This window comes from Varanus komodoensis, unplaced genomic scaffold (assembly GCF_004798865.1).
Source record: "Varanus komodoensis strain SLA01 unplaced genomic scaffold, ASM479886v1 scaffold1, whole genome shotgun sequence".
NCBI lineage: Eukaryota > Metazoa > Chordata > Lepidosauria > Squamata > Varanidae > Varanus > Varanus komodoensis.
The window spans coordinates 117533438-117561341 of NW_025335268.1; the positions used below are offsets into that span (position 1 = coordinate 117533438).

At 40.4% G+C, this 27904-nt stretch overlaps 1 protein-coding gene across 1 annotated transcript; it reads right to left on the reverse strand.

The window, feature by feature from the left end:
* Positions 1-1136: 1136 nt before the first annotated feature.
* On the reverse strand, positions 1137-27819 carry LOC123029283 (facilitator of iron transport 1-like). The gene is made up of 6 exons (XM_044442079.1): positions 27814-27819; positions 19110-19194; positions 5982-6329; positions 3483-3785; positions 3003-3169; positions 1137-1953 (listed from the first exon to the last, which is right to left on the reverse strand). The coding sequence occupies exons 2-6, from the start codon at positions 19186-19188 to the stop codon at positions 1909-1911; spliced, it is 942 nt and encodes a 313-aa protein (XP_044298014.1). The 5' UTR covers positions 19189-19194; positions 27814-27819; the 3' UTR covers positions 1137-1908.
* Positions 27820-27904: the final 85 nt, after the last annotated feature.

Below are 27904 nucleotides of genomic sequence, written 5' to 3' on the forward strand. Positions count from 1 at the left end.
GGAATCGTTTTAACATATTGGATGACATGTGCCTAAATAGGCACATTGAAACTATATTGAAGAATCCCAAGAGGAGTGTAATGCACTTTGACAGCTTTGTCATTTTCTTGGTATATTCCTTACCATCTCTGAATAATTTGTGTTGTGTCTTATTTTGGGATGTCCTGGGTTATGGGAGTTAGAAAAGGCCCTAGTATACTAAACTGAGCATAGGTTTTAAGCTTTATGCAAGAAAGGAAAAAGATGGGGGGAGGTGTATATTACAATCCCAACATGGAGCAGTTCTGTAGTCTCTCTTCTCTGAAGAAGCCCTCAGAAAGTTAAAGACAGAAATGAGGAATGAAAATGTGAAATGGGAAAGGGAAGTGAAGGGTGGTAGGAACCTCAGAAAAGGACAAGAGAGGTTCAAGAGTGCTGGCAAAGAAACAAAGAGCACTCCTTCCCTATAGATATACATGGGTGTTTGTAGCCTTTAAGAGAATTGGAGAGTAGCAGATTTGGCATTCTCCGTATTTTGTACAACTACAAATACCATTTTGGAGGGTATGTAACATGTTTGGGGTTAGCTGGCAAATTTGGGAACTGGTGAGTCTGAATTTGTTAATCCAGACATGTACAATAATCTGGACTTTTGCAGACTAAGCACAAAGCAGTTGCTCTTAAGGCAACTTCCCCCAGTCTGCTCTCCAGGTGTTTTGGACTACAACTGCAATCAGCCCCTGCTATGTGGCTAGTATTTAGGGGTGTTGGTAGTTATAGTCTTAAATATCTGGAGCGCACCAAGTTGGGGGAGCATGTTGGAAGGTAAGGGAGCAGAGGTGGTGAATGAAAGAGCTAGGTATGAACAGGCGGTGGCAGGCAACTACCAAGAGTCCATACCAAGACTGTTTCCAGGAGATAGGACTGTTCAAGTGCTCAGCTAACCAAGCAAGGAGAGCTAAGTACAACTTTCAAAGGCGGTACAATTATCAAATGCTCATTGCTCAAGGTGGTGAAAAGCTCTGTCAGGACTGGGTTATTCTACATGAATATTGGGCATAAAACAAATTGATAGGTATCTATGTGGTATGCCTTGATACTGAAAACAGCAGCACAATTTCCTTGGGAAATTTCTGGAATAAATTGCTTCCTCAAGCTTGCCCAAATCACAACTACTTTTATTTCCCCTGATATCAATGTAACAATAAGAAGAGGGAGGTATTTCAGTAGTAGTCAGGCTCTGAATACTATTTGCTGAAGAATAACTGCAGAGAGAATTATTGCCCTCAAACTCCATTTGAGCTTTCTGGAGGATTCAGTTGGCCACCACGGGGAGCAAGATGCTAGACTAGGCCCTTGGTCTGATACAGCAGGATTCCTATGGAAAAGGTAGAATCACTACTTCCTGTTTTCCCATTGGATTGTCCTACTGATAAAAAGTGAAATCAAGGTGCAATGAAAAGAAAATTAAACTCCAGGAGGGAGCCAGTGAGGCCTCCAAATCAGTTTGGTTGCATTTCCATGCATGAATAACACACTCAATGGCTGCTACTGGGCTCACTTGCTTCTTGTGTCAGAGTCCCAGCAGTGCTGTTCCATGGAATCCAGGCACAGCCTCCCTTTCCATCAACAAGTTAGTGCAGCCACTGAATGAAAGCCTGAAGGAAGCTCTGTTCTCCAGAGCCATTTGCCTCCAAGCACAGAATTCAGAGGCACCAGGGAAAGTTCTGGCTCCGATTCTCAAAAATAAGAATTAAATGGTGCCTTTATAAAGTAAGCCAAATGACACGCATTGGTATGGTCATGTGCAAATTAGAACAGCAGCTCTCAAATCTTTTAGGGGAGTCTCTTTCCAGTCAAGATCCTTTGTTGGTTTTGTGCTTCCCTTGATTTTCCAGAAGCAGAATACAGAAACTGTCTTCTGTTTGCTTAGTAGCTATAGAGGGAAAGAGGTGTGTCCTCCATCATGTCATCCTGTGAGGAAAAAAATGAGATCCTGTTAATTTTTTCCCAGCATAAAGGAACAGGAATAGGTGAAGGGAATCAAAGTAAGCAGTACACATATAGATTCCCTCAGTTCATGCCATCAGTGCAATGTTATCTTCTGTTGCTCCACAACCACCTCAAAGTAACCCCAAACTTTGTCAAAAAATCATTTTCTGTGGAAGAGACAGGAAACCTCAGGTGAGGTAAGCATATTAGTTTTATTGGTGAAACAGCACTCAGGTTACACTCCTGGTAAGACTCAGTAGTGGTTAAGAGTGTGGGCCTGGGACCCAGGTGATCTGGGTTGAGTTTCTGGTCAGCAATGGAACCCACTGGGTGACTTTCAGCCAGTCACAGACTCTCAGCCCAAACTATCTAACAGGGTTTTTGTGGGGATAAGATTAAGAGCAGGAGTATTATAAAGCCCCTTTGAGTTCTTTGTAAGAAAAAAGGTAGAATATATATTTAAATAAATAACTCGTTAAGTTTGAAGTAAGAGGCCAACCAATGCCATTTTGACTGTAGTACCAATTTCAATTTTTTTCCAAATGGGGTTAATTCTGGAAGAGCTTCCCACACTCAACTGAAGCCACTACAGCTCTTTTCCTGAATCTCCTAGATCAAAAGATACAGCAGAACTCACTACAGGCATTCCCTATCTTCCAGATCCAACCCTTCACAAATAGATATACTTAAACACTCCTTAAGTTGGGACTGGCAGCAGTCTGGGTTGCACCTCCTTCCCACTCATTCTGATAACAACATTGAATGTTACTTTAAAAACCCTCTCAGAATTTTCAAGGGAGAGCAAGGGTTCTTGCTTCTGATGGGGAGATAGAAAACAGCACTGGAAACAGGACTTCTGAAATCAACTTGTGACCCTCCAGATGTTTTAGCCCATTCTTCCTCACCAGTGACTGCTGATGAGGGTTGATGGAAGTTACAGGCCAAAACTTATAATGGGCCACAAGTTGCCTAACTCTGCTATAAACTCAGGGTAGAGGCCCAGCCAATGTTGATTTATTGCGGGCACTCACCATAGGCAAATCCTGGAGTCGCCTAAATTGTAGCTGACCACTCTGCCGACGGTATCTCAAGAAACCCATAAGAGCCAGGATCCCTATTGTCACAATAAAGATGAAGATGAGAGCAATCACCAGGGGATCCTCACTGATGGGTTTGGTTTCTGGCATACTGGGCAAGTCTGCAAGAAGGAAATGGTGAGGTGTAAAACACGGATCACGACAAAGGGCTGCAATGGCACATTGCACATCTACCACCTACTGCAAAGGTCAGACTTGAGCACACAAAGATGTGCAGCCCTCTGGTCCATCTAGCTCAGTACTGTCTACTCAGACTCACAATAGCACTTTGGGTTTCACTGCATGCAAAGCATGTGTTCTGCCACTGAATGACTATCTCCTTCCCCAAATATTGCTAAATAACTACTTTCCTGCCTTGCTCACTACATATCTAGTTCTGAACCTAGTCTGTTTTTGCTGTTACTTGACATGTACCTTCCCCATCAGCTACAGATGTCTTTTGTATATGGTTGGTTGGTTGCTCTGTTTCCACAGGCACGGTTGTCTGGGACATAAGAGTGGAGGAGACAACCCCAGGTGTTGACGTGGTAATGTTAGATGCATTCTGTGTGAGCTCTCCTGCATCAGTAATGGTAGCACTTGGAACTGCTGTGGATTTGGCAGTGCTTTCCTCTGTGGTAATTTCATGATCTGTCACTGGCATGGTTTCTGATCTCCTTTCAGTAGGCCCCAGACTGCTGAATGTGGGCGATGTTGGCTGAGGTACAGCTGCTGTCCCTGCAAAGAAACATCCAAAAGTGAACCAAGAGGGGAAAGTTCCAGTTCTCAGGAATAAGTTAGGAATAAGTTAGGAGAATCCAACATGACCAGTTTCTCTCTTACCATTACTATAGTTCTAGCCTATGGATACAGCCAACTCTAGAATGAGATGGCTACCACCCTGGGGGCAGTGGAAAGATCCAGGGGGACAATAATTGGTTGTTTAAAATTTCCAGCAAAGCAACTGACCTAATACAAAGAGGCATGGGTTGTTGCCCAAAAGGAAAGGGAGTGGCAGCCCCCAAAAGTTTAGGGACCACTGTCTTCAACAGATGCATAGCATTGGCTAAGTGACACAAATGGGTGCTTACCACCATTGTCATTGTTTGTTTTACAATGGCAAGTATGCTGTGACATGCATATGCCTGCACTTATTAGATCTGTGTCCTGTACAGAGTGAATTCTGAATAATTTATTCAGATTATAGAATTGGAGCCCTCTAGTTTGTAGAAACTGGGAATGTTAGTGTGGCAATCTAGATAGTTATGGTGTAGCCTGCCTGCCTTCCACTCAAGAATTAGTAGAAAGGGAGTTGAAACCTCATCAATTTTGCTCTAAACATCTTTCAAACTGACATCAGAAATCAGTTCTTTTTTATCAGGTGCCTGAAGATGGAAGATGAACTAGCATACCTTAACCAATGTGGGTCAAAAAGTGTGTTCACAGGCAAGCCCCGTCTGCATGGTAAATAGAGGTGACTCTTGCAACATTCCAGGATCAGCAATCAATTAGCTGCCTAAACACATCAGTGATGAATACCCTCCAGATCAATGTCTGCATCAATATATGCTTGACATCATCTGTGTCTGATGCATCAGACACAGCTTTTTTCCTCCTATTGTTACCAGTAGGCTCCCTCAGAAAAACTATTCCACATCCTGAAATAATCAGGACAAGCAAAATAAGTCAAAGGAAGATAAATCTAAGTACTTTGCTTTGGACATCTAGCTTTCCAGTATAAACTATTCCCAGCTGATCATACATTTTCCTGCAGGATGGCTTGCTGTAATAGTTCTTCATCCTTTGATGCTAGGTAAAGGTACACTTACTTAGTTTATTTATAATCCACCCTATAACAAATGTTCTCTGGAGAGATTACAAAAAAAATGCCATACACTCTTACTTTCCCCTTTTTCGCAAGTCGGCAATGGCTCTAATACAGGACACAGGCCATGATAACAGGCTTTCTTTAATATGGCTTTTAAAAAGTCACCATTTCCTTTCCAGGGGAGCTTTTGCTGTGTTTATACCCATTAAGTAATGGCTTAGCTTTCTTACACTGAGATAAGCTTCCATATCCATTAAATGCCTTATTCCAAAATTCTTGAGCAAAAGTTCAACAGAACTCTGTGTGGGAAAACCATTCCCCTTTTGCTCAGAGAACCAATCATGTAAGCAGTGAATATCCTCATTTCTAAAGACAATGAAAACTGAATGATATTTCATATGATAACTTTCCATTGTTGAGATAGCACAGGATGTAGCAGCCAAGATGCTGAGTGGAATGCACAGCCATGCATATATTACACTAGTGCTGGAGCAGCTGCACTGGCTACCTATCAGCTACTAAGCCAAGTATCAGGTCTTGCTGTTGGTGTATAAAACCCTGAACAGCCTGGAATCAGGTTCTCTGTCAGATCACTTTTTGCAATATGGACTTGTATGATGGTTAAGGGTTGCTGCCTGTCCTGCAGCAACCTGGTTGTCTCCATGGTAGAATGATCTTGTGGAATGACTCTCCGCTAGTTTTCAGGAGGTGCCAACTCTAACATATTTTAAGGACCACTTAAAGACTCCTTTTTACTGAGCCCTCTCTGAGTGCGCTGCCTTGTCTGTCATTATGTATCAAAATTGTTTTAACTGGTTTTAATAGTCTTAATTTTATATACATTTTAAACAGTTATGCATTGTGATTTTATTTTAATGGATACCATTATATTTATATAGTTTTAATTTTACTGTATATTGCTCAGAGAGATTTTTAAATATGGACAATGTATATAAATCTGAAATAAACAAGCAACATTAGGTCTAATTTTATTTTTTTATTTCTTGCAAATTGTATTTAGCCCATACCCTCAATTTCCATTTGTTCACATCAGTTTGTCCTAAATACATGTCATAAGAAATGGCTGGCTGACTCTGTAGCCTTACCTCTTATCTCCTTTGATTGAAATGTTTCTGTAGCCATGACATCTGTGCTGGAAATAACCCAAAATGTAGTATTGGTGGGTTTTGCATCATCATCCAACCTAGAATGGTTAGTTTCCTTGAAGTCTGCAGTCGGAGTAGGAAGCGAAGGCATGTCAATGCTAGCATTGGTGAAATGGTCCGTAATCTGTAGTGCTGTTGTGACATTTACGGAGCTGAGTGTGGCAGAAGCCAGCGTTTCAGGTGAGCTGGAGCTACTGGCATTTAACTCTGAAGCAACTGTGGTATCGCCATCCACAGTGATGGCAGTATAGGCTATTGTCCATACTGTTGACACATTCTGCCCATTTCCTAGTGCAGGAAGAAAAAAAGAGGAAAGCTAAATCATCGGCATCCCTGTCGATATATGAGCTTGCCGAGCAGGGCAGCTGCTTCCAGGAAGTGGAAACGCAAAGAAAAGAAAAGGAGCAAGTCCACAAAACAAATCAGTTGCTATGACAAGCAGAGTAGGATGGAGATATAAGCTCTTCTCTTATTAACTTGCTTTCCTAGGCATATTTTAGCCATCCTGTTCTGCATAATGGAAATAATTTCCTCCAAACTTCAACAGGGCTGCCAGCACCACCCCAATATAAAGTGCTACAAACCAAAATATAAAGTTTCCTACCATGGAAAAGGCACCCAAACTGTCTACGGCCACCAATGGTAACTGCTGGATACAGAACCATTTATATATTTCTATATCCAGTTAGCACATCCAGTTGACTGTGTACCATTTCCCCTGAAATGAACATACAGTAATGTTTACTGATTTCCCCCCTTTGGTTTTGCACTTCCCTCTTGCATCCAAGTAACTCCTGTCCATGAGATGGGATACAAATCTTCAAGATCTCAAAGTTGTATTCAGTATGATAAGCATGTGTTCATCTGCCAATAAGCAGTCATATGTACCAGGTAACCAACTCCTCATCCATGTGTTGATACTCATATAGCCAAGTGGCATAATCCTTGCATGAGGAGGTTCTATTAACAGACTTGAGGCTTGGGGAAGAACAATTTGCCTTCAGAAAACAAAGACTTAATGTAGAGGAGATTGACTGTTGGGGACAGAAAGCCACCAGGGTGAGGGAGAAATGACTCGTTCTGGAAGAAGTCGTGGCTGGCTGGATAGCACCCTGAGTATTCCATGGTGCAATATTTTGTTGCAGGTTCCATTTGTCAAATGCTAAATGTTCTGTCTAGAAGGTTCCAAAGAAGCAGTCAAAAGCCCTTGCGACAACATTGGGCAGTAAAGAACCATCCAGAATAGCAGCAAACCAGCTCTCCTTCCAGAAAACACCCACCTACTTACATATATAACATCTTAAAAGAGTGAAACTGTAGAACAAACAGGATGAGGCTGTATGAGGGTAGAAGATAGAGAAGGCAACTCATAATAACCAACTTGTGGGTTGCTCAGCTATTTGCCTGGCAACAGTAGTGACTGGTTCCATTTTTCCTTCTCAAGAGCAGCGCAAACAATGAGGATGGGGCAAAGGAAAGCTGTTGACTATAGAGCAAGGAAATGAGGAAAGAGAGCTGAGCATAAGCAAAGGTAACCAGGAGTCATCCATTAATCTGTTCCTTCTAGTAAGCAGCTTTGTGATGGGGCAAAACAAAAAAACGGGGAAGAGCTTGTTGATTCCCACTTGGTTTTCAATAAAGGATGAACTTTTGTCCACACAACCATTGCATTTTTTATGTAGCCCTTAAACTTAATTCTGGCATTAGATAGAGGTGTGTCTTGTTTTAATTGCAACAGAGACTAGAAGTGTCCCATGAGAAAGAAGGACCTTGAATTTGATCACTTGGTCTGTATGATGTAGAAAACCCAAAAACCTTCAAGAAACAAAAAGAGACACATAAATATGAAAAGGAAAGAAACCACACAGAACTTGCTTACATGAACTTGCTTCAGGAGTTAAAACTGAACTCCCATTCTCCATCCAGAATCACAAGCCACAGAATTACAGTTTCTCCGTTCAGTTCTTATTCTATTTCAGGCTTTGGTCTCTGCTGAAGCAGCTTGCCCCTCACAGACATGCTGTAGTTATTTCTGTACTGCAGAGAGAACACTACCACTTGAGCATAGCTGGACTAACCTCTCCATCCAGACATACATAACAAACACAAACTCCCTCTCTCTGCTTGGGATAAGAAATCATGGAAACTCAAGGCACTGAGTCTCAACAGCATGCTAAAATGTGTATGAAATATGGTGCATGCATGAGACAGTGTCTATTATCAGATGGCCCCAATGCTGCTTTCTCTTGAATTAAAATGTTTAGCTGTATCCATCTCAACAGACACGGGTTGAACTAACCCACACACGCTGGGGGAGTAAAAGGATGGTTTCAGGCCATCCTGATATGGGCATTGATTCTCTTCTTGGACCAAGAAGCAACAGCATCCTCTATGTTTTGATGCCTTATGGTTAGTGAAATACATACTTCTGTCTTTTAACAATGTCTAGGACCATGGTGATCAATGGTTGTTAACGGGCTTGATGGTGACTGCAATTGTCATATTTCCCTTCTTAAAGGCACCTGAGCCATAAACAAAAGCTTCATCTCTAAGTAGTTAGCAAAAGACAGCACAAACCTTTAATCTTAATGATCTTCAAGAGGTGTATAGATTGTTTTAATATTTCTGGAATTTTAATTGCTGCTAGATTTGTTATACTGTTTTATTCTCTGATGCTGCATTATGCTATATTTATATATTATGGATTCACTCTTACCTCTATTGGTCACTGCCCATTATTAGGGCAGCAAAAAATATAGTAAATAAAGGAAAAATCTCCTGGAACGAATGGACATCTTCCCAATTTTTTAATAAATTGTATAAGTTGGCGGATTCCAGCTTTAGCTGCCTTATTTACACATTGATAAAACCAGACATTTTCATACTGGTTAGCTTCAGCTGTGGTGCATATTTACTAGAAACATTCAAAGGATGATGCCTCAGATCATTGTCTTAAAACCAAATGACTGTCCCAGCCCTGGAATAGGAATAGCATACTTTTCTGTCTAGGGCCCTGGATGTTGCTAGATCAATTTTCAAGGCAATTTTCTGAAGAGAGCAAGTCTGCTGTTCAATGGTAACTTTTGCTCAGAAAGGTGCTATTTATTTTTGGCTTACGATTTTAATAGGTCTCTCATTTACTGGCATTTGAAGACAAGTGCGCAGAATCATGGGCCATCAAAATATATGAAATAATTTCTACACTGGGTCTTACAGAAGGCTATATGATTGCAAGGAACTGTGATGGTGCCCATTTGGATGTCTCAGGTCACTTGATACAGACTAACAGACTGTTGTGCGTGCGCGCTCAGAAGAGTCTCTAACACGCGCACAAGGGGAGGAAAATTCTCATGAGAACCAGAGCATCAGTGAAGATTTATTTCTGGTTCCAGTAGAATAACCTTCCCATCCCACTCTCACAGATGGTGAGATTAGGACAGAGCCAGATAGTGTGGTGCTGAAAGAAGACAAAACAGAGGCGCAGGAACAGGGCGATTTGGGGGTAAACAAGGGAACAAACTCTGATATAGAGTGTGAGAACCAAACTGATAAGCAGCAAGCGGAATTCGAGGATGCTCATTCTCACAGGCGCATGCACAGACTGAGAAAGATGGAATCCTGATTAGCTAAACAACAAGAGATAGTTCACAGCACCCCACCTCTGGGGGTGCGACCACAGAGGGTTCATAAGCAATGTGTGGGGTAAAGTTCATCAGAGCAAGAGGTCAACTTTCTAACCTGTTTTGATTCTACATGTATAGCTTTTAGAATAAAGATATTTGTAGTCTCTGCTGGAGTGATTGCTTTCATTGGGAAGGAGCGCCAGCCACACGCCAGCCACAGGACACAGACTATTATGATGCTAGTGGCCAAGTGTAAAATATTCATGCAACCTATTTGTCTTTTATCTTCCCATGTAGTTTGAGATGGCCTTAACTAAATGCACATAAACACTCTGCAGCTAAGAGAGGCTACAGGATGCTATGGTGGCCAGCATAGGGCAAACATGCATTGACCATTAGGATGCCAAAAGGTAGAGGATGTGGTTCACTTTCTTTTGGAATGTCCATTCTGAGGACCTGGTACATTGATCCCATTACTGCGAGTATCAGAGAAAAATTCTTTACATGAACTCTTATTCTTATTGGCTGGCACAGGTTATTTTTGACATATCACATTGTTAAATTTGTTAAGTTGGCTCTAGCGAGGAGAAAGTGTTACCCTGAGAGACAATTTTTTATTTATTTATTTGACTTACTTTCCATACTGCCCAGTGGCTAAACTTCTCTGGGTGGCTTACAACAACACAGAATAACAGTTTCAGTTATTTTAATTACTTTAATAATTTTAAATACTGTTTATAACTCAGTTTCCAACAACCCAAGAGGCGACTCTACACATGGACATCACCAGACGGTCAACACAGAAATCACATTGACTATGTGCTCCGCAGCCAAAGATGAAGAAGCTCTATACAGTCAGTAAAAACTAGACCAGGAACAGACTGTGGCTCAGATCATGAGCTTCTTGTTGCAAAATTTAGGCTTAAGTTGAAGAAAGTAGGGAAAAGCACTAGGCCACTCAGGTATGACCTAAATCATATCCCTGATGAATATACAGTAGAGGTGACAAGTAGATTTAAGGAATTAGATCTGATAGAAAGAGTGCCTGAAGAACTATGGATGGATGTTCGCAACGTTATACAAGAGGTAGCAACTAAAACCATCCCAAAGAAAAAGAAATGCAAGAAAGCAACATGGCTGTCTGAGGAAGCTTTACAAATAGCTGAGGAAAGAAGGGAAGCGAAAGGCAAGGGAGAAAGAGAAAGATACACCCAATTGAATGCAGAATTCCAGAGAATAGCTAGAAGAGATAAGAATGTCTTAAATGAACAGTGCAAAGAAATAGAAGAAAACAATAGAATAGGGAGGACCAGAGATCTCTTCAAGAAAATTGGAGATATGAAGGGATCATTTCATGCAAAGATGGGCATGATAAAGGACCAAAATGGCAGGGACCTAACAGAGGAAGAAGAGGTGGCAAGAACTATACACGGAAGAACTATACAAGAAAGAGCTTAACGTCCCTGATAACCACAATGGGGTGGTCACTGACCTCGAGCCAGACATCCTGGAATGTGAAGTCAAATGGGCCTCCTAATGGGTCTTAGGAAGTCTGAGCAACAACAAAGCTAGTGGAGGTGACAGTATTCCAGCTGAGCTATTCAAAATCTTAAAAGACGATGCAGTAAAAGTGCTACACTCAATATGACAGCAAATTTGGAAAACTCAACAGTGGGCGCAGAATTGGAAAAGGTCAGTTTACATTCCGATCCCAAAGAAGGGCAGTGCCAAAGAATGTTCAAAGTACCACACTATTGCACTCATTTCTCATGCTAACAAAGTTATGCTCAAAATCCTACAAGCTAGGTTCCAACAGTATGTAGACTGAGAACTACCAGAAGTACAGGCAGGATTTCAAAGAGGGAGAGGAACTAGATCAAATTGCCAACATCATGGAGAAAGCTAGGGAGCTCCAGAAAAACATCTACTTCTGCTTCATTGACTATGCTAAAGCCTTTGATTGTGTGGATCACAACAAACTGTGGCAAGTTCTTAAAGAGATGGGAGTACCAGACCATCTTATTTGTCTCTTGAGATACCTATATGTGGGTCAAGAAGCAACAGTGAGAACTGGACACAGAACCACTGATTGGTTCAAAATTGAGAAAGGAATTCGGCAAGGTTGTATACTGTCGCCCTGCCTATTTAACTTATATGCAGAGCACATCATGAGAAAGGCGGGGCTAGATGAATCACCAGTTGGAATTAAGATTGCTGGGAGAAATATCAACAACCTCAGATATGCAGATGATACCACTCTAATCACAGAAAGTGAAGAGGAACGAAAGAGCCTCTTGATGCGGGTGAAGGAGGAAAGTGCAAAAATTGGCTTGAAACTCAACATCAAGAAAACTAAGATCCTGGCATCCGGTCCTGTCACTTCCTGGCAAATAGATGGGGAAGAAATGGAGGTAGTGACAGATTTTATTTTCCTGGGCTCCAAGATCACCGCAGATGAGGACTGCAGCCATGAAATTAAAAGATGCTTGCTCCTGGGGAGGAAAGCTATGACAAATCTAGACAGCATATTAAAAAGCAGAGACATCACCCTGCCAAGTGTGTATAGTCAAGGCTATGGTTTTCCCAGTTGCAATGTATGGCTGTGAAAGTTGGACCATAAGGAAGGCTGAGCACCGAAGAATTGAGGCCTTTGAATTGTGGTGCTGGAGGAGACTCCTGCGAGTCCCTTGGACTGCAAGGCAATCAAACTGGTCAGTCCTAGAGGAGATCAACCCTGAGTACTCTTTAGAAGGCCAGATACTGAAGATGAAACTCAAATACTTTGGCCATCTAATGAGAAGGAAAGACTCCCTGGAGAAGAGCCTAATGCTGGGAAGAATAGATGGCAAAAGAAGAAGGGGACGGCAGAGGATGAGGTGGCTAGATGGAGTAACTGAAGCAGTTGGTGTGAGCCTGAGTGGACTCTGGGGGATGGTGGAGGTCCATGGGGTCGCGATGGGTCAGACACGACTTTGCGACTAACAACAACAACATAACTCAGTTGCTGATGGTTTGCTAAATTACTGCTTATTTTCCTATTATTCTATTTAAGTAGCAATCTTATGGCAAGCCTAAAGTCCCTCTACCATGTGCTCTGACCTCAGGAGGAGGCGTTACAGAACTGTGCCCCCTCACAGCCCACATGGAAGGTCCCATGCTGCCTAGCCTCCAAGGTTGGAAACTTGACCTAGGAGAGTAGAAAAAGGGGGCATTTTAGTCCATGGGGGAGGGGCAGAGATGCCATGATATGAGCTATTCTGAGCCTTTTCCTTTCTCCTTTGCTCCTCATCAGAAACTCCCTTGCCTGATAAGCAAGAAATGCAAAATTGAGAACATAGAGATAAAAATGCCTCTGCAGCTGCTCCTGCTCTCCTGGCTTCAGTCCAGCATTGCACTGGATACATAGAAGCCTCCAAACTTGGAGACATCATTCTTGCAGGAGAGCAACTCATAAGACTGTGCCCAGAATTTGATTTCCTTGAATTGTTGGCGCAATTGTTGCTTGGCCTGCTGGATTTATATTTTTAGTCTTGTGTGTGTGCAAAAGCCTGGTTGACTATGGAATAATAAATTGAACTGAGTAAATAAAGCAGCTGATGGAAAAACAAATCCTGCCCATTCAAAGCCTTGGTAATCCCAATGCAGTAATGAAAAACTCATTGAAGAATAGGACCTTAAAAGCCACAGACAGTAACCCTGCTTTGTGCTATTTAAACAACTACACTCAAAAGCTTCTGGTTCTAGTTGCCCAACACTTTCTCTGTCATTTGCTATTTTGGGAGTTTTATGTGCTTCTAGTAAGGGTGTTTAGAGACAAGGTACTGTGCAGAGCTTGGCTAAAGATGGCATTAAACTTCACAATAGCATGCGGATTTCACCAATGCCATGCTAATTCCCGTTCTGTAACACCTAGTATTTACCTTGATTTACTCAGAAGAGCTCTCCCCAACCCATACCCTCAAGATGTGTTGGATTACAACTCCCAGCATTCCCAGGCAGGTTTGAGAAGGCTGATTTGGAGGTCTTGCACCTATCCTATGGGCATTTGGTTTGTCACTGTGTATATGGAGCACTGGACTAGATGGACCTTTGGTCTGAACCAACATGGCCTTTCTTACATTCCTGTGTTTTAACATTTGTAACTCAACTTTTACTTCCCAGCTGACCAATTATATGGTGTGGTGCATGGTAGGGAAACACAGAATATAATGTTAGGACTGGAAACAAATACCAAACAATTGGTTAGTAGACGGGATTGTGGTAGTCAGGGGAACCCTCAAGAGCAGGACTGCTTCCCCAGGTGGGCCAGATTAAACATTCTGCATCACCTGAAACTTCATCACCTGAAACTTCTTGGAGAAAGGGTGCAGAATAACTAATAAATGAAATTAAAATAATCTTTAGAAAAGCACTGTAAAATATATCTGTAATTGAAAGGCAGTAAGCTGTGTAAGGTTATTAAATTTGTTACCAAAGCAGGGTTTGACTAGGGACTTCATCATTCATCAGTCTTATGGGGATGCCCAGAAACTTCTGAAAACAATGGCTCACAGACATCCAATGCAGAATGGAGGGAGCAGAAGGGTAATTTTTGCCTCCCTGCTCTTCTCATTCTGCATTTTCACTGGACAGCCATTTTCAGGCATCTAGCAATGGCATTTCAGAAGGGGAGGGGAGGAGGCTGGAGCGCTGGCATATCTCACATGCAGGCTAATTCTGTCTCCTCCCCTCCTCATCTCCTGAAACACCCCTTCTACCCCTCTTCAAGGTTTTCTGAGCTCAGAAAGCAGTTGGCATGGTTATTTCTGAGGGACTGAATTGGGGCTCTAATTCTCACGTCTGAAGTCAGGGCGCTGTCTCCAACCTGAGAGCTGAGAATTATGTTATTTGCAAAGTCGTGCCCGAGCAATCGCGACCCTATGGACAACATCCCTCCAGGCTCTCCTGTCCTCCATAAGCTCACACCGACTGCTTCAGTGACTCCATCTAGCCACCTCATCCTCTGCCATCAATCATTCCCAGCATTAGGGTCTTCTCCAATGGGTCCTTCCTTCTCATTAGGTGGCCAAAGTATTGGAGTTTCATCTTCAGTATCTGGCCCTCTAAAGAGCAGTCAGGGTTGATCATCTCTAAGACTGACTGGTTTGATCTCTTTGCAATCCAAGGGACTCGCAGGAGTCTCCTCCAGCACCACAATTCAAAGGCGTTCGGTGCTCAGTATAGCTCAAGGCTATGGTTTTCTCAGTTGTAATGTATGGCTGTGAAAGTTGGGCCATAATCTGAGAATTAGAACTATCATATCCCCCTCCCCACTGCCAGACAAAGTCTAGGACCACAGGACTGTTCTCTAAGCCTTTTAATTAATAATACATTATAACATAGTTTCTATCATCCCACTTTTCTTTCAAGGAGCACAAAGCTATGTGCTTGATTCTCCAGTTATAGCTACAGAAAAACCAAAGCTTATACTCAGTGTGTTTAAGATGTATTGCAACAAGGCCCAAATACTATTTGACTCTTTTTCAAATAGTATAGAAAGTTTTAAATAGAAGGAAGGTTTCAAATAGAAGGAAGGTTTCATTGCTTGCCAAGGTGTTTCAAACTCTGAATAGACTCATTCATGCCAGTGCATATGTTTACATCAAGATCACGGATCCAATTTATTTACTGTAAGCAAGCAACAGGACACACTTAAAGTCTGCAAATAGATGTGTGACCTCATATGAAACATCCGAGTCTAGCGAACAGTAACCAAGAATAGTCCTGTCAGAAAAACTCTGAAGCTTTTATGAAGGTCATAGGACATTTTGGTATGATTCTTTAACATGAATAAATGTTCCATACCCATCATGTAGTACATTCTCACTGATGCTTTGTTTATACAAGTGAAGCTGCAGGAAAAATCTTCTACATACCCTTTCGTCCTCCTTAAGCTGCAATGATATGCATACTTGTTGGAATGTAAACTCCACTGAATTAAGTGGGACTGATTTAAGACTGTGCTGCACAAACATGTAATTCACAGATCCAAAAGTTGGTCTGAAAGTGCTTTGCAAAACTGGATGATCCTTCACAGGCATGAATCAAGTCTCGCAACTCACATCCTTGTTTGGATATAATTTGCACTCAATTTTACTTGGCCTTCTATATCAACTCTAGACAGCACTTCTTTTCCTTTAGAGTCCTACTAACTATAAAGTTTATAAGCCTGCAGTCTGGATGTTTCACATCCTTAATATAAACTAACTATTGAGCACTCATGTAACACCCTGACCGAGAGTGTGAGCTGTGAAAGCCAAAGAAACCATGGTCCTAATCTTACCTATTCTTCAAACACACAAGATGGCCTTACACAAGTTAATATCTCTCAGCTATCTCCATGTATATTCCAGACATAGGTAATATGAGAATAGCATTGACCTAACATGGTATCACTGGGTTAATGCCTGAGAAATGAATGTAAATGCAAGGTATTATTGAATGATTAATTATACTGTGAAATATTTGAAGTCTTGACTGACAACTAGAATGGGAAGTTGCTTGCAGTGATACAGCAGATTGCTGCACCACCCCTCTCATTTTAAGAGAAACTCAGCTCTATACACAGAGGATAGAAGTGAGGATTATGAAAAAGTAAGGAGACAATTGCAACAAATGGCAGAGAACTCGGACTGATTTGTTAAAGAGTTCATCTGAAATGACAAGATAGGGTCAATTGTCCCTTACCCCAGCAATTGCATCAGTGAATTCTTAGTAATTAAAGTCCTCTGTAAAAAAAGATCATTATGTAGAAAAGATCTTTCTAGTTATAGGCCTGTTTCAAATCTCCCTTTGGGGTTAAACCTTATTGAATGAATGGTGGCATAGCAATTTCAACTTTCCTTGATGATCTGCCTAGCAGTCTTCCAAGATGCATATGGGACCAAGATAAGGGACAACTGCTCTGGTGGATGATGTGCAGCTATAGATAGACTGTGCAGGAAGTACTGCATCCTTACTGATACTCTTGCAAAACATTTGGTACTGTGGATCATGGTATTTTGTTGTAACACTTTTACTCTTTGTTGAAAAATCTGTGGGGAGAGCAGTACTTGTAGGGCTCTTGTCCTGGAGGTGAGAGTCAGATGGATGAGGTCTAAATCTGAGGCTGAATCTCCTCCCAAAAGAAGCAATGATAGCTGTAAAGCCACCTTAATGCTCCTGGATTTCAACCTTCTACCTAGCAACCTAAATTTGACTTCCAGGACCTCATGATTACATTTCTCCACATCATTGATTCCCCCTCCCCACAAGTATCTGCAGGTCTATCTAAATGGCAAATGAAATCCACAACCTTTGCACCAGACAGGCAGCAGGCAGTATACTGTGTGTTCTACAAGCATTTTGCAAGCCCATCTAGTCATGTGTCTAACGATATGTCTACGTCTAATCCTATCCATGTGTGGCTATGGGGGGGGGGCTGTCACAATATGCTCCCTTTCTACCGTTTTATAAAGCAGGAATGCAATTCTAACATTCTTATTTGACAAAATATGTCAAATTTCAGTAAGAAAAAGCAATCAATGTCATAGTGAAGAATAACAAAACAGAATTCAGATGACTTAAACTAGCTTATCACATCTCTTTGATTTAGCCGGTGCTGCTAAACAGGGCTAGTAAACATATCAATTCCAATCTATATTTGCCCAGATAACTTAAAAAGCAAGGTGACAACTTGAAGAGCAAAGGAGATATATGGGTGGAGGCAGAATTTTCCTCTACCCAGGGTCCCTGGTGTCTGATACCCAGATTCTGTTTCACCCAGTTGGGCCCAATTCCAGAACCAAGTCCAACTGGAAGAAAAGTGCCTTAAGCACAAATTACTTTGGGGAGGAAATAAAGTGGGAGAGTACTCTCCTTCCTTCACCCTTGTGAAGATATGATTGAGCAGGTCCAGATTAAATACACAAATTTGCCACAGTCACTGCCACCGAAACTTGGGGCCAGACCTTTATTTTAAAATGCCTCATCTGCCTCCCTAGTCAGAAACAGGATGTTAGATTTGACCATAGCCACTCTGAGCAACTGAAACATTATCCCTCAGAATCTCAGACTGTCTGCAGTCAGCAAACACACTGGGGAAATGAGAGTCTGACTCTTTAAAACTCTAAAACTATTTTAAATTATGTTATTAGCAATATTATTTTCCTTTCTGCATAGAGAATCAGTGTGGTGTAATGGATAAGAGTGCAGGACTGGGATTCAGGTGATCTGGGTTCTAATGTCCACTCAACTCTGGAGCTAACTGAGTGACGTTGAACCATGCACAGACTCACAGCCCAACCTACCTCACAGAGTTGTTGTGAGGAACAAGACTGAGAAGTGGGGGAGAATAGTAAGCCACCTTGAGTTCCTTGAAAGGAGAAAAGGCAGGATATAAATAAATAAATAAATAAATAACCATCCAATAACTGAAGCTCTCTAGCTGTTCAAAAATTCAGAAAACCACAGACAACAAATACAATAAAATACAGCCCAACATAATACATTATATATAAAATGCAAATGTAATACAACATAAAACAATATTCGATTGTATTACATATACATTTTATTGTGAGACACTTTATTTTTTAAATTAAGCAATGCAAAAGTATTGTTAATAATAATATAGTCAGGCAGGAGAAGAGGCTAATGCTGGGAACAATTGAAAGCAAAAAAAGAAGGGGATGGCAGAGAATGAGGTGGCTAGATGGAGTTGTGAGCTTCAGTGGACTCCGGGGGATGGTGGAGGACAGGAAGGCCTGGAGGAATGTTGTCCATGGGGTTGCGATGGGTCGACCACGACTTCGCGACTAACAACAACAACAACAGAGAAAGTAGAGAGACTAAAGGGAAGCAAAGAGTGCAGTGTATTAAGCATATGCAGAGTGCATTCGCTTCTGGAAATCTGGCGATTCTCATTTTACGAACCAGCAGTTACCGTACGTTGCAAGGTCCAAAGTCAGCCCTCGGGACTGCATCCCTGTGAAGGGGAATGCAGAGGCGCCCCAAGAAAGAGATCATCGTCTATCGTGACAAAACAACTTTTGCGTGCAAAGTCCAGCCAGCTCTCTAAAGACTGCTCCAGAGGGCAAGCAACCCGCTCCACTGCATCCCACTTCGAAACTCAGAGGGAGGCCCCCAAAGCGTGCGGCGCGCGGGACCCTGGTTGCGGGGGAGGCATCTGGCGCACCACATCCAAAAACCAAGAAGACGAGACCTGCCAAAGAAGCCAAGCTACTAGAGTACCCGGTGATGCCCCCGTGGCCGAGGTTGGGCAACTAGGCACGCTCGCCTTTGTGAGAGCTTTAGAGTGCAGACGCGCCCTGCCGCGGGTATCTGAATTGGTTCGCTTGGTTAGGATGCTGGCGCCAGTTCCCGCCGTCTAATCAATTCAAGAGGACAGGGCGCCCAGCCCACGTACCTGGCAGAGACAGAAGTGTTCCAGCGAGGAAGCAGCACACAGTGTGGAGGCTGCACAGAGAGAGACAGGTTCCCGCCATGCTGGACTGGCTCCGAATGCGCTGGTTGGCGGCAGCGAACGATCCGTCGGAGCAAGAGCTAAAGAAGTCGCAAACACAGAGCCACCGCCAGCGCCTCCTAAGGACTGTAGACTAGAGAGGTTGAGTCACTGCCACGTGGTCCATTCACAAACACACAGGCGGATTAATAGTCCGGGCGTGTCAGGTCTTCGCGGCCCTAAGTCGCGTGAGATCCCCCCACATTCCTGCCTGTTCCACCGCCCGTGTCCACTCCCGCCTGCTTTGAAAATACATCGCCCGTCGAAGTGGAAGACACCGTCCTCTCCGGTAGTTGAAACAAACGCCCTTCTGATCCTCTTTCTGTTATTGGTCGGAGTTAGGCCAGTTGAGTTAACGACTTTGATTGGCTACTTGTTTCCTAGCTCGTGAGTCCTATCTTCTCGTTTGTGATAGCACTGTGCACACACGATTTTAGACTCTAGACTAAATGGACTTATGGATGGGGGTGGGGAGGTTTGCCATGTGTATTACTTCAGTTGTGAAGCTCACAATTAAAATTCCTTTCTGCCCCCCCCCGTCCATTCCATATTTTATAACAGTTTCTATACTCCTGATTTGTTAGAGCATAACAAAGGAATATTTGCCGAGCCTGATTTAAAGAAAAAAAATCCTCTTGAATGTGTGCAGTTTAGCACTTTAGATTCACTGACACAATATCCTGACTATACGACTGAAATGGTGCTTGCTTTTGCTGCCCTGATGCTCATTTGCTTGAAAATAAGCTCCCGTGTTGTAGAAAGCTCCCCTGTGTTTAAGAATATCATATTCTTAAAGTAAAATAAATAATATGTACAGTTGCAACCATGTACAGTGCATCCACTCCCAACTAAATCTGTATTTGTTTAATAACAAAAGGTTGTTGCAACAACCCTAGTTGCCCCATCTTGATCATGCTAGTCCTGATGCAAACACCAAGCGTTTGCCACTGCCCCCACCACTTGCCAAACTCTAGGTGATCCTGTGAAGACCCAAAGGCCCACCCTAGATGCAACACAAGTTTGCAATCTCCAGCCGGTGATAATTATCTGGACCCTGTTGGTGGCAGAGGACCAAAGCATGTTGCAGTCCTCAGTGATGGTACTGGGGCTAATGATGTTCTGTTACATGGTTTGTTGTGCCCAAAATGTTGGCCAGAGTTTAGCTATGTGTATTTCAAGTATGTTAGATATTAACTAGTCAACAAAATTATCCTGGACCCAGCTGTAAAAACTAAATAAAATATCATACAATACCAGGAACTAGATAAAAGCAGTGTCCGGTTCCTTTGGCCTGAAAAGATAGTGGCTGAAATTCACTGAGTAAAATTTTAAAGCACGTAGCTTGTTCAATTTATCGGTTGCAAGATCCTAAAGATTAAAGAAGCATGCAGAGTTTAGAGACATCTCAATTAAAACATTTTGCAGCTTGCCTTCCTGATCAACCACACCTAAAGTTTCATCAGAAGCAGTATGGGATAGCCAATGGGATTGATCCTATAAACACTTTTTTGGAGGTAATGTCAATAGGAATTTCTTCTAAGTGGAAGCATACATAGGAGTATTCACACTATTAGTACCATAATCTTAGTGGTACTTAGGGCTCCTAAACATAAGACATTGTGCAGTAATTCCATCTAATTTTCTTAATGGATTTTCTATGATATAGAAAAGACAAAGTAGGGAACTGGGAGGCTTGAGTTTTATGGAAGATGATGACATCCAGACCCTCCATAAAATTCTCTAATGAGACAGAAAGAAGGTGCTATAAAAGTCTTGAATAGAAACATTCTTGAACTAGAATAGCTTTTTCCAACCTTCAACCTCCCCCCCACAAAATGGACTTCAATTTTCATCATTCCCAACATAGCCAATTATCAGGAATCCTGGGAGTTGTAGCCCCAAACTTTTCTTACCAGTTAAATTAGGGTAAAACCGCTACGAATTATAAAGGTTCCAATGATTTCAGGAAATCATTGCTGCTTCTTTCCATCCCAATTTAGTAATATATAACTTTGTAGCACAAAGCCATATTGTACATTGTATGATATAATTCAAGGAGGAGTGATAATCTGTTTGCAGTCATAAGTAGAAATAGAGCTATATAATTAGTCAAAAGGTGGCGATGGAGGGGAGGGGAGGATATCCAGCAAATGAATAGAGCTTCCTGGAGTGTGGCTTTCAGGATGTCTGTCTCCCTTGGTTTTCCTGAATACATAGGAAAGATAAATAAGAAAACATAGTGACTCTTGTGAAGCTTTAACTTTGATCCTTTCTTCCAAGTGCTACTTTTAGACCCTTTAGGAAAGCTCTTACAAGCTGTCTGGCTTGCTAGCCTCAATCTGGACTGGGAATAGCCACTAGAATAACTATCCATGCTTTGGACTAGCTGCCTATATTTCCTCATAATATCTACTTCTCTTACAAATATATTTTAGAAACTTTTGTGCCCCCACTTTTTTCCACCTCTAATTCAAATAGTTAAGCTTCTTCTACTGTAGACGCGGAGAACCTCTTTCACATTGAGAGGCATATTCAATATTGAAGAAGCTCCCATGAACAACATAGCCATGATGGATGAGACTAAAAGGAAAGAGGCAGGGCAAAAGCATATTGCCAGCATACTGTAGCTTAAAGCTTGTATAGCCAGTACAAATGAGCAGGTTGCTATGGGAGAAGATCAGTGAACAGTCCTTCAGATACCACAGTTCCAGTTGTTCCTGGAATAAATTGGAAGGCAGTTACACTTAAAAAAATATTCTGGGGAAATATTTTCCAAACTGTTCATTTCAGTCAATTGTCTTTTTGCTCTATCCAGAGCAGTTAAAGTTTCTGAGTAGTCCCACATATAATCTATTGCTGCAATTAGGTCTGACTGTTACCAGAACATGGATAACCATGGTAAGGGTATCTCATTTCATTTATTTGATTTCTGTCTTGCCCAATAGCCAAAGCTCTCCGGACAGTTCAAAGAAGGGTTCTTACCTGATATATCAGTCTAAGCTCATAAAAGATGTTTCTATAAAACTGTTCTTTTGGGTTGACACATGGGGAGTGTTTAGGACCACTCTGGAAGATGTAGTTCCACTGATCAAAAGAGATGTTTATCTTTAACATTTTGTTTTAACTTAAAAGAATGTCCTCTATCACCATCTACTACAATCAATATGCAATAAATATCAGCTAACAATGTCGTAGATATATACCCTTGGTTAATTACCTTTTCAAGTATACTTAGTTCTATATTCACTTATATATTTAGACAAGAAGGTTTTGCAGGGTTGAAGCAGAAACTCTCAACTTTTTATTATTCCATAAAAACTTCATTATTAATTTATTCCACTGATTTAATGTAGCCATTGGTACTGATATGGGAACGTTTTCAAATATAAACAGAAATCTTAGTGTAATATTCATCTTTATTATTGCTAAATGTCCTAACCATAATACCACTCATTTAGACTATTTAGGTGCCTATTACACTTTTTATAAAAGAATGCATTGATAAGAAATGGTGCATCACTTCAATGGTGAAATTAATAGAATTTGTTAATCTATGGAAGGATACACAGAAAAAACATAAATTTATATAACTCTGGATGCCATTTATTGTATGCAACAGTCATTTGATTTGGACATTAATAACTTTAGGGCTTTTGCAATGTTGATTTTCTGATACTATTGTATAATAGAAAATAGGATTAGTATGTTTGGTGATTATTAGGAGGGCATAGGTTTTAATTGCAGTTATGACTTTATGTAATGCATGAGATTTTTTTATGTGTATATTTATAATAAATGTTTAAATAATCAGTTTCTGAAATATCCACAAGTTTCTAGGCTAAAAGTTCAGGCTGTAATCTGCCATACTCAACTACAATCACAACCAGTGCAACAAATTCTAGACTTTGGCATCCAGAAATGTCCCTTTATTAAAAATATTTTTATTAATTTCATAATGTAAAATACATATTAAACAACTTACAAGTAGAATAAAAACATATACATTATATGTACAATTAAAATAAACCAGAAAAATACCATGTACCCCATCACCAAGACCATTGGATACATGTTGAAAACAATGTCAAAAATTATTTCAAGAAGTTTCCCTGCCAAAATTGCAGTGACTCTTCTGAAGGCTCCAGTCCTTTCCTTTTTCAAAATGCATATTCAATAAATACATTCCAAATCTCATTGTTTTTCCCCTTTATATACCCTTTTCTCACTTCAATATCACAAGTTAATTTATCATTAATAGCTATATTCCAACCTTCTTTGTACCAAGGTATCCAGAAACTTTCCAAATAAATGAAGAGTAATGGAAAATGTTTCCCACAAAATGTCCCCAGGAAGTTGATAAGTACTTGGTTTATATTTGGTAGAAGGCTGACAGAATGGTCTGGGTGGTGAACTGTAAGTGAGTTGGCCTGAGAATCATGCAGCATAGGACACATTCTTGATGTGATAATATTGTCAAGATGTTTTAACATCCTTCCACTTCTAGTTACCTAATACAAAGTAATGATGCTAATAGTTTTTAAATGATTCCTCTAACTCAGAATTAGATCCTGTCTTCCTTACTTTGTTTTACCATGTTTGTGCAATTTTAGAATGACTGAAGGATTGAAAACTACTATGGGATCCTTGAAGTGGGGTGGGAACTTGAGATTTTAGACAGTTGATCATACTTGGATCTCACCTATCCAAAATTATTTGTTTCTACCTGCACAACAGATCACAACAGATCACTATTTGATACAAGCAAGGTTACTCATCTTGGAGTTTCTGCTGATGACACTGTGACTTAAGATGCTCATATTCCTTTTCACTCACTTGAGTTTGTAAAGCATTTGCTTCTGTTAAGGCTTTACCTTTTGTTTTATATTCTTTCTTCCATTTTTGTCTATGTTTAAAGTGCACATTGTTAACAATCTGGTTTGCTTTGTACCTTGCAAAGTGACATGTGCATTGATGGTATCATATGCAGATACATCACAAATATAAAAATCTGACCTTAGCTCAGCTACAAATCCCAGCATGTTCCACCCAGCCATACTGCATGGGAATGTCAGGAATTGCTGTAATTTTTCCATCTAAACACGCATAAGATTGTTAATTGTCAATAACATGTTGACAGAATATATACATCTGTGACCTGTGGCAAAAAATTGTTTTATCTCTCTTGGAAATGTAGATTAAAAAAATGTATACTCTTAAAATATATTATCTTTACTGTTTCTACATTAGAATCAGTGAGTTTCAGAAGAGATAGAATCCTAGTAAAAAGTTGACATGGTCAACATCCCTGGAGAAAAAAAACATACACTTACTTTCCTGTGACTAGATTATATTTCATCAGTGATTGTAACTATGGCTATAAACATCTTGCAACTGATCTAAATGCATTTATTTATTTTAATAAATTCATTTATGTATTTAGAACTTTTATATTCCTTCCTTCACAATGTCTCAATCTAATGACATTTCTACCCAGATAATGTAAAAAAATTGAAATTAGGTCATAGGCTTTTTGATCATAGCATTGACAGCTTAAAATGAAAAAGAACAGTCTACAATAAATTAATTTGTGACTGTAATCATAATAGTTGTGGTGCTCTAGAATAAGAATGATCCTTTAAGGGGCATTTATGAACACAAATATCCCATATCACAAAACTGAAGGTAATACAGACACAGAAAGTCACTAACTTTACATTCCCCCAGTAATATAATTAGTTTGAGAAATGATGATTTCTCAGACTAAGGATATACATTATTTTATGCTGATCCCACACATTGTTGATTCTCCTTTCTAGATATGTATTTGGTCTCCCCACAACACACACCCATTTCTATGCAAAATACAAAGCATTTTACTTTTTCCAGGGAAAGGCAATTGCCACATAAAACTCTCCGAAATTTAATTGCATATATCTGCAATCACTGATATTGTTCACTAGATGTCACCATCCCTTAATCTTTTAGCATACTAAGCTATAGTTGAACAGGACATCCTTTAACAACGATCTCTACATTTCACTAAACAACAATAAAATGTAAATAACTTGCTGGCACCTCGCATGCATGTATGAAATAACTGCAGAAAATGTGTAAAGATGTATTTTATCCTGATTTACAATTTAAACATCACAGCACCTAGTCAGTAATCAGAAGTATGATCCTTACAGAGCAGTACTGCGTGGTCATTGCTTTAATTAAATGCAAATTATATGTCTCCGTCATAATAAATGTTTTGCATAGATAGGTCATAAACAGATTGCAAAGAAAGTAAATGATGTTCAGACTTCAAGTTTGGGCTACTGCAGTGGAGCCTATCCCCTCAAGGTTCAACTTAACAAAAACATGGCTGCCTAAAACAAAACAAAACAAACAATGTGGCTGCCTGGTTGCTAGTTAGCACTATCTGCTTGATTCATCTTATCATATGAAAAGTAGGTGAATACCTGGATTGGTCTCCAGATAGCTTTTGAACACAATTCACGGTTCTTAAAGTCCTAAATATTCTGGGACTAAATAGTCCTAAATCATAATAACCTATACCATTGCTTAGAGGACAGCTTTCCCACATATTTATTTTTTATTATATTTATATCCCACTTTTTTTCTTATTAAGGAACTCAAGGAGGCTTACAGAATTATCTTCTTCTCAATCTAATCTTATCATCAAAACAACAACCCTGTGAAATAGGTTGGGCTGAGAGTCAGTGACTGGCCCAAAGCGAGGACTGGAATGCAGATCTCTTGTGTCCCAATCCCATGCTCTTAACTGCTACACCACACTTGGCTCTCACCACATATGACCCCCTCTTCCCCAGTGTTTACCTTATTTAATTTATCCCTGATCTAAGCACCACAGCCACTGGAAGCTTTATCGATGACTATAGAGAGCAACACCATTTCAGTAGGGACATTATTTCCTTGGAATTCCCACTAGGCTAACATTAATGCACATGATCAAAATATATTTGCTTGGGAAGGCTTTGGGACAAGTTTTTAGTATTTCACTGTATTTGAACCTTCTTCATAAGTGTATGTCCTATACTTTTAGAATGTATCACTGTTTAATTGTTTGAAAGGGCTTCTAATTAGCGTATAAAAAGAAAATGCAAATACAAGACTGCAGCTGAATAGTAAAAAAACAAAAATTATGACTACAGGAGAATTATACAACTTTAAGGTCAACAACAAAGAAACTGAAATTGTGAAATATTGCATACCTTGTTTCAATCACCAGTTCAAAGAGTACTGCCACCAAGACTGAGACTTGGAAGGACAGTAATAAAGGAACTAGAAAAGAATATAAAACATAAGGACATTGCACTGCAGACCAAGACCACCCACACTATTGTACTCTTAATCACTATATATGGATGTGAAAACTGGACAGGGAAGAAAGCTGACGGAAAGAAAATTGATGTGTTTGAAGCATGGTGCTGGAGGGGAGCTTTGTGAATACCCTGGAACAACATGTAGATGAGCAAGTAGCTCCTAGATCATACCAAGCTAGATGTTTCCCTGGAAGCAAATATGATAAAATTGAAGCTGTCATATTTCAGTTACATCACGAAAATTCTCACTGGAGAAGACACTCAGGCTAGGGAAAGTTGAAGGCATAAATTGAAGAAGACCAGCTATGAGATTAATTAGTTTCATAAAGGAAACCACAGCCTTGAGTTTACAAGAATTGTGCAAGTCTGTCAAAGCTAGAACATTTTGGAAGGCATTCACTCATAAGGTCACTATAAGTCAGGCACGTAACAATGATTCTCTCTCTCTCTCTTTCTTACTTTCTCTCTCGCTCTCTGGGTGTATGTGTGTTTGGTTAACTGCAAGCAGTATGTGTCTGGTTCAGGGCCAAAAGAAAGTAGAGTGAACAAATAAATAAAATGTCTCAGGGAGCTGTTGGGTGGGCCACTCCCAGACAACAGTTTATGTCCACATTTGTCAAAATATATTAATTTTACTAAATCAGTATGACATGGTATGGGGTGATGAATATCAGAAAAGGTAAAAATCCATTTGAGAACCTGTCAGGAATGGAAAACATCAGCATATTCTATTAAAAATCCTTGTTTATTACTTGGCATTCTCTAATATAGAACAGATAAATACACTGCATGCTAGCATCCTTTTTCCAGAATCCGGAACAGTGTCTCCTAATTCTTTCCCTATTTTTCAGTAAGGCCTCTTGTGACATATATTAAGTTGTCCATGTAATTGTTTTATTTTGACACTGTCTTTATAAAACAGAAAGCAGTTTCACAATGTGACAGGAATGGAGACCACACATTCCTTGATTCTAGTTCTAACATAATGGGAATGGATGCAGTGACAGGCAGCAGAGACAGTGTGGGCCAATGAACAGAATAACAGCTGTGGTCCTGTTTTACAGTGCTAATTCGTTTATAGGTCCACGCCTTAGTTTTTAAAATATCTTTTAATTTTTACCAATAAAATAGAAAAAAGCAATATGAAAGAATAAGACTCTGGTTTTTTAAAAAGAAACTACTCAGACAGGTGCAATCCATTTTTTCATGTTAAAGATGAATGAGGAAGTCTATTCATGAGAGCGTTACTCCTCCGACACACCTGTCACTCTGTTCCATAACTTACCCCATTACTAGCCAAGGGCGCATAGGGTTTTATTAATGAAGTTACGTGCCTTGATACAACCATAA

Coding starts and splice junctions, on each gene's coding strand:
- LOC123029283 (XM_044442079.1), bottom strand. CDS start 19,188: ATGGCGGGAACCTGTCTCTCTCTGTGCAGCCTCCACACTGTGTGCTGC. Junction 3,786..5,981: donor TCAATCAAAGGAGATAAGAG/GTAAGGCTACAG, acceptor GTTTCTTTGCAG/GGACAGCAGCTGTACCTCAG. Junction 3,170..3,482: donor ATCTGTAGCTGATGGGGAAG/GTACATGTCAAG, acceptor TCCTTCTTGCAG/ACTTGCCCAGTATGCCAGAA.